Here is a 7,297-nt window from a genome sequence, read left to right as displayed (position 1 = left end):
GTCTGGGGCAGGGCAAGACCCATCCCCAGGTAGGTGCACCCCCAGCCCACTCCCCAAAGCAGCCACTGCCCACTTGTGTAGGGACACACAAGGTCTCCTTGCCAACCCTCCTGCCCAGCTCATGCCTCCCACGCAGCTCAGCCCTGTCCCCACTTGGAGCTGCAGCATCTCCCCAGCTCTTTGCAGCACGACTGCAGCTGCAGGTCCCCCCAGAGAGCCCCCCGCCCTCACCCTGTGTAGGGCAGAGGCAGCCGCGTGCTGGGCACAGCTTGCAGGAATGAGGAGCTCAGCAGCTCCCACTGGGCTGCCAGCAGCAGCCGGCACACAGGACTGGGGGACAGAGAGGCACTGAGCTGTGCAAGGACATGCGGAACATGGGGTCCCCACGTGAGAGGCCGTGGGGAGGAGAGGCCTCGATGGCAGCCAGACACTGTTTCAGGTTTTTAGCACAGCTGGGAAATGAGGACTCGTGGGTGCTCCACAGTCCCACTCTCCACAGGGATGATGGCTTAGGGTGAAGCCAGGACACCCATGTGTTACCGTTCACAGAGCAGGCGGGACACATCCCAGTGTTTCTGCACAGCCACGGGTGCAGAGTATGTGCACATCTCCCTGCGTGCATTTATGCCTCGCTCACAAGAGTCTGCACATGCAGAGCTGTGCAGGACAATGCATCAGTGTGTGCATGTGTGGTGTGTTGGTGTGCACATAAGCAAAGGGCTGCCTGCATGTGTCTGTGCATGTGCGTGTGATATTTGTGTGTACACACCTGTATGGGCACACCCAAGCAGGTGCACGTGTGTGTTTGCACATGTGTGTGAGTGTGTGTTCATGACGTGCACCCCATGAACGCTGGTCACAGATGGGCAGAGCCAGCAGCAGCTCCATGTTAAACACACCAACCCTTGCTCCACTGCCAAGCCCCCCACCCCCCCCATGCCTCTGGAGATGACCTTCCCAGGGAGTCCCATGGCCAGTGCTGGTCCTATGGCCAGCACTAGCCCCCAGCAGCAGCCCCTGGAGCCCAGCCCTAAGGTCAGGGATACCGGCTGGACCTCAGCACAGGGGGGGTGAGATCCTCTGGTTCCCCCCAGGCAGACCTTCACTACCACCACCACCACCACACTGAAGCCCACAGCAAAGGAGAAAGGAGACCACAGCCCTGGGGTGATGCTGCTTGAAACAAGACCACAACTTTATTTGAGCTAAAAACCCGATTCTGCTTTCTTTACAAAAGGATAAACATTTGCTCTCAGTACAAAAGGGAAGAAGCCCCAGGACCAGGGGCTGAGCAAAGACCTCAAGTCATCTCCAGATTCCCAGCTCTATTACAAAACACCTCTGCAAAACAGGGAGGTTTGGCCAGCTGGGCTCGCAAGACCAGTGGGACATCAAAAATAGTTGCCTGGATTTTCTTGAAAACAAAACTAGTTGCATAGCCTTCAAAAGTTATTGCTCGTATAGAAATACAAGGGATGAGTTGGGAGCTGCCGGGCACAATCAGCTTCCAATATCTGAGAAATGGCCATGTTAAATATGCAGTTCAACATTAAATATGTAACCCCTTGGTTAAATACTTGGTTTCATCACCAGAAAATAGACCATGAGGGCAGGAAGAAAATAAATTAAATAAATAATGGCTAATAAATAATCCTGGAGCAACAAGCACTGCAAAAACCACACGTCTCCACAAAGCTAACTCCAACTAAGCACTTGGAAGTCAACTGGAAAACAAGGAGGTTATTTAGCACACTCCACATTTCATGTAAAATGGAAGGAAATAAATTAGACCCCCACACACACAGAGTAAATAATAAATAAACCAGGAAATTAAGACACACTTCTTTTGGCAGGATGCGTCCAGGGCATGGATCATGATAACACTACAAACCATGAGAAGACATGGCTCTAGTCAGGAGCAAGGGCTCAGCTGAGAGCTCCTCTTCCAGCTAGGGTATTTGCACTCTGAAAGATCAGCAGTCCCTAAACAAGGTTTCAGGTTCTGTGTGCTGATAATCTCATGCTGGTTGTAGGTCAAAGGCAAGGTCTGAGGCTCAGAAGAGGACAGGCAGCAGGGCTCAGCACAGGAGGAGAGCAGCAGAGGGACCATCACAGAGAAGCTCTGAGCCTGGCTGGACCATGCCATCCCTGGATGATACGGTGGCAGCAAAGATAAGGTTCTCCATTGGGTGGGAAGCTTCAAAGAGGAGCAACTGTGTTGGTCTTCTGCAAGCAGTCCAGGTCATTCCCACCTCTGCCAGTCCACCTGGCCATGGCTGGACTGGGAAAACCATGACTCCATCAGAGCATGTGGAAGGGGAACTGGTCATCCCAAGGGGCAGGAGGGGCTTGTGTCCCCCTGATGCGAGACAGAGGTGTGCCCACACCCTATCAGCCCAAGAAGGGAGGAAAAGGAGCCCTAATGTCTTGGCAATGGACGATCCAAGTGCTGGAGTGCATTCAGGCAGAAAGTCCTGCAGGGTGAAGCCACCTTCATGAGCATCTCTGGGGGAGCGGGACTGGGAGGCAACACCTCAGCTTTCAACAGTGCCTGCTCAGCGTTCAGCTGTCAGGAAGGGTTCACGTGGCTCTTGTGGACAGCTTGGAGATCAGCAAGCGGCAGACCTGTTGGGAGAGGACAGGAAGGCCAGCTGAACCTTCCACAGTGATGTCCTGCAGAGATGCTTAAAAGCCTATCACCCCGTAGCAGCAGTACCATCGCTCCAGTTGTGTCCATTCTAGAAACAGCTCCATGACATGGCTGAACGTCTCTCTGCATCAAGAATTTGGGTCTAACTGCTTTGCTATTCATTGAAGATGGCGTTGAGCTGAGGCCCACCTACATGGTGTGAGTAGGACTCATAGCTCATGTCTATGGGGATCTCATAGCGGGGCACTGTGTTTTGGAAGTGAGAGGCATGTCCATGTGCTCCAGCCAGGCTGACTGAGGGGTAGTGGGCCATGAAGGTGTACGATTTATCCAGGTCTGGAGACCCATCTTGCTTCAAGGAGAAGTTCCCACTGATGCTCAGGGGTGGTGTCAAAGGACCCTCATAGGGGGGAGTGGTGCAGTCAGAGGGATGGTTTCCAAAGGAAGCATCCACCAAGCTCTTGAAAGTCGGAGGCTTTAAATGCAGCAGATGTGTTTCCATGGTCCCATACGGTGGGCTTGGGAGCCCCGGCGACTGGTAACTGAAGGAGTGGCTGGATATGGCCGATTCACACACTGGGGACTTCTCTTCGTGCTTCTCCAGGAACAAGGTCTGTGGTCCCAGCTGCAGACAGCCAGCCACCAGGTTGCTGGTGGGCTGGGACAAGCCCTTGCAGAGCATGTCCACAAAGCTCTTCCCTTCAGGAGTCTGCCCTGTCTCGAGCACCTCAGACAGAGCCCAGATGTAGTTCCTTGCAAGCCTCAAAGTCTCAATCTTGGACAATTTCTGAGTCTTGGAGTAGCAGGGCATCACCCTCCTCAGGTTGTCAAGAGCATCATTTAGACCATGCATCCGTGTGCGCTCCCGGGCATTGGCCTTCACCCGCCGGGCCCTGAACCGCTCCAGCCTCGCCTTGGTCATTTTCTTCTTCTTTGGTCCTCTTCTTTTCGGCTTTTCCCCGTCATCCTCTTCCTCCTCTTCTTCCTCAATGCTGTCGTGCTCTTCATTCAAGCCAGACATCAATCCAAAAGAACCTTGCCTGCCATCCTCTTCCTTCAGCTCATCTTTGGAGCTCAACGTTTCGTCCATCCAGGCTTGGGTGCTCACAAGCTCCGCCATCTCTTTGGGCTTGGTGTACGTCTTGGTCATCTCTGATGTCTGCAACAAAGGGATATGGAGACAATAACAAATTCCAGCAGAACAGTCCCTCAACATGTTGAGGGCTTTAGGAGCTGAGCTCAAAACCATCTTCCAGAGACATCAACTCTTTCTGTCCACTAATAGTACCTACACAACCTATTTCTCCATCACTATTTATTTATCTATCTACAATAATTTCTGGTGATGTTTTGGGTGAGGGACTGAAGCCTCTCCCTGGGGCCCAGCAGCTCTTTTCCAGGGCTCAGGGCTTCCAACAATTCAATTTTGGTGTCAGTCCCACTCATGAGTCACTCCCTTCATGGCTTCAACCCTGATTGTCATGTTGCGGGTTGCAAGAGAGAGCTTGAAAGTAAAGGTCCTCTGCTGAGCTGTCTCCAGAGCTTTTCCTGCCTGAGCTCTTCTAACCTGAGCACATTTTTCTGAACCTTCATTTCCCTCTGCCTTAACGAACACAGTCACACTGCACAAACCGGCCTGGGTTTCATGTTAATCAGCCCCCCAAATCCTGTCATCGTGCCTGACTCATTTAATAAAGCTTAGCATCTAAGCAGCTTTGCTGAAAGTGTGCTGCCCAAGCCTGGTTCCACTGTGCCTGTCCACCCCACGTGGAAAATCCCACTTTTAATATGCATGATGGGGTTTGCAGGCTGGATTAGGGTGTTAATTGCTACACACAGCCATCATATCCCCAGAGGACCATGTAGCCCCAATTAACTCTTCAGCAGAGTAATAGGAGTCTGTCAGATGCTAGGAAATCTGGTGGGTGAAGGACCATCTTTGGGACGAATGGCTGAGCCAGGATGGAGCTGGTCCAAATACCTTCTGCCAGCGTCCTAGTGGGACTACAGGGCTGCACCCACTTTGCGTGGTGATAGCAGTCCAGAAACGGCTGCAGATCTGCTCCAGAAGCCCTCCAGGCTGCAGTCTGGGGGTTCCTTTCACTCCACCCTTGGGGAACTACCCCAAATGCAGCATCCCTGCCTGCAGCTCCCACCCTTCACTGGTCCTGTACACCCGAATCCACCCCAGGAGAAAATCTCAAGGTTTGGTGCTCTGCTCAAGAGGCAAGCCCAGTGTCTTCCCCCTTTCCCTACACTTTACATCACAGTATTTCCAGGGAGTTTCAGCAGGCTGTCTCTTTGGAAATGCAGTTTGAATTTTTAGGGATTTTGCTTGCTTTCTCCAGAATGTTGATTATTTTTTTTTTTTTTTTTGGGGGGGGGGGGGGGGCAGGGGGAGCAGACAAAGAGGGCAATCGTCTGATTAAGTCACTCTGGCAGTTTCCCAAGTGGGAACCCACTGGGAAATGGGAAGCTTGTCCAGTCCTTTCGATATCTTTCCTTTTCCACATTGTCTGGAAAAAAACCCACAAGGAACCCATTGCAGGAAAAAGCCTTCTGTAGTCAAAAAATTAACTTTACTATGAGCTGAGCCATCCCTACTTGAGAAGGAGATGCTTTCCCTTTGTGCCACTAGTCACTGAGGTGACATCCCATCCTGAACATCCTGGGTTTGTTTCCTTCTCCTTTCCCGTAGGACCAGGAACTTGGTTTCAACCCTCCACTGGTTTCCTTCCAGGGAACTTGATCCCCCAAATGAGGACAGTTGATTCAGGGCAAAGACTGACTCCAGCCCTGTGCAGCCCCTGATGCAAAGACCCTGACCCTGGACAGAGCCACCCAGAGCAGAAGAAACACAGAGGGCTGGGGAAGAGAATGCAGGAAAGGCTGGCATGAGAGCCAGGAACAAAATGGGCAGCTGGGGCCAGGAATTCATCATGGAGAGGGGCAGGAGGGACAAGACACCCTCAAGCAGACCATGAAAATTAGGATTTATTTAAGACTGTATCCTGCCTGGGAACACAGCAGGATGTGGCCCAGCTGCACATGGACCTTTGTGGGCTCTGGCTGCAGGACAGATTAAAAGCCCTACAGCTGGTCTGTGAGCTCCAGCGCAGCCAACAGAATGGCTATGGACGCACCGGTGCCAGCTGAGTACTGAACCCGGGGCTGCCCAGAGCTCCCAGTCCCACTCATGGTCCCAGTCCCAGTACCCCCCCGAGCCAGCTGGGGCAGGGGAGAGGGGATGCACTGACATTTTTTCAGAGGAAGGAACCTGCCTAAGGACTGCTCTGCAACATCCGCACAGACCTGGAAAGGAGGAGGAAGGTGAGGGGTGCTGGTGTCCTCCCTGCAGGTGTCCTGGCCCTGGGCAGGACTCGCCGGGGAAGGGTCTGTGCTGGCAGAGCAGAGGCCGCGTGAGCCGGGCCCCCCTCCCCGGGCTGCCCATTCCGGGAGTGGAGAAACAAAAGCCGGGGACCGAGGCAGGTCCTTCATCACCTCCCTCACCTGCATCACCTCCACCCCAGCGAAAGGCCGGCTACGACGTGGTCGGAGGCGGCTGGACCCTTTGGCAGCCAGCGCCCGGCTCCAAGGCGGGGCAGAGCCCCCAGCTCGGGGGTCCCCCCACCCCCGACAGCTGCGGGGAGCCGGGGGGAGCGGCTGGAGCTCGACGCCGCCGGCGCCGTCCCCGCTTTCTCTTGCACCACTGGCCGCTCTCCTCGGAAGGAGCCCCTCCGGGACGGGATCCCGCTGCTCCGCTGTCGGGGCAGAGCCTCCCGCGCCATCCCGGAGGATCCCCCGGGCAACCGGGGGCACCGAGCGGCCGCGGAGCCCCGTCGGAGAGACCGACTCGTCACTGCGGGTCCCCCGCACCCCCTGGGGCGCCGGTCTGCCCTTACCTGGACACCGGAGCGCGTTCCCGCTGTCACTTGCCCGGGCGCATGGTGCCGGCAGCCCCGGGGGGGCGGGCAGCTCCCGCGGCAGCGGCACCGGCGGCGGCACCGCGGGCAGCTCCGCTGTCGGGCGGTTTTGAGAGCTCGGCGCTGCCGGCGGCTCCCGCCCGGCCGCGGCTCCCGCCTGGCTCCTCCCACAGGGGGGTGGCTGAGGCCGGCTCCTCCCGTCCCATCGCCCCACTGGAGCCTCAACAGCTACCCCGGGCATCCCTGGGTGGTTGCCCCTAGACGAGCATTCTCTGGTAGGTGCGTTGGCCAGGGTCCCCTGGGATGGGAACCCTTGAGTGAGCATCCCTGGACCCGCACCCTGGGATAAGCATCCTGAGACGAACACCTTAGGATGGGCATCCCTGAATGAACAACCCTAGATGGGCACCACTGGATCAGCGTTCACGGATGGGCACTCCTAAAGGGCACCCCTGGGTGAGCACCCCTGGATGAGCACCCCAGCTTGCCCAGCACCAGGACAGACCCTGCCACACAGCTCCCTCCATGGGGGTCTCCATCCAACAGGACACAGCCAAGCCTGATGTGATAGTGACACGGGGCTGCCAGGGTCTCAGAATTGGGTGTCACCACCTGCCACCCCCTTGGCTGGGCACTGCAGAGTGGGTGCTGGGGAAAGCTGGGGGCCCGGCCTTGGGGCAACGCTGGCTCTGACCCAGGTGCTGGGGGTGGGCGCAGGGCCCAC

At 55.9% G+C, this 7,297-nt stretch overlaps 1 protein-coding gene across 1 annotated transcript; it reads right to left on the bottom strand.

Annotated features, from left to right (window-relative positions):
• Positions 1 to 1,170: 1,170 nt before the first annotated feature.
• NEUROD4 (neuronal differentiation 4) lies at positions 1,171 to 6,725 on the bottom strand. The gene is made up of 2 exons (XM_027800971.2): positions 6,553 to 6,725; positions 1,171 to 3,809 (listed from the first exon to the last, which is right to left on the bottom strand). Exon 2 carries the CDS (start codon positions 3,798 to 3,800, stop codon positions 2,805 to 2,807), a length of 996 nt encoding a protein of 331 aa, XP_027656772.2. The 5' UTR covers positions 3,801 to 3,809; positions 6,553 to 6,725; the 3' UTR covers positions 1,171 to 2,804.
• Positions 6,726 to 7,297: the final 572 nt, after the last annotated feature.

Source organism: Falco cherrug, chromosome 19 (assembly GCF_023634085.1).
Source record: "Falco cherrug isolate bFalChe1 chromosome 19, bFalChe1.pri, whole genome shotgun sequence".
NCBI lineage: Eukaryota > Metazoa > Chordata > Aves > Falconiformes > Falconidae > Falco > Falco cherrug.
The sequence above is the reverse complement of the archived record's forward strand: the minus strand, read 5'-3'. Positions and strand labels throughout refer to the sequence as shown.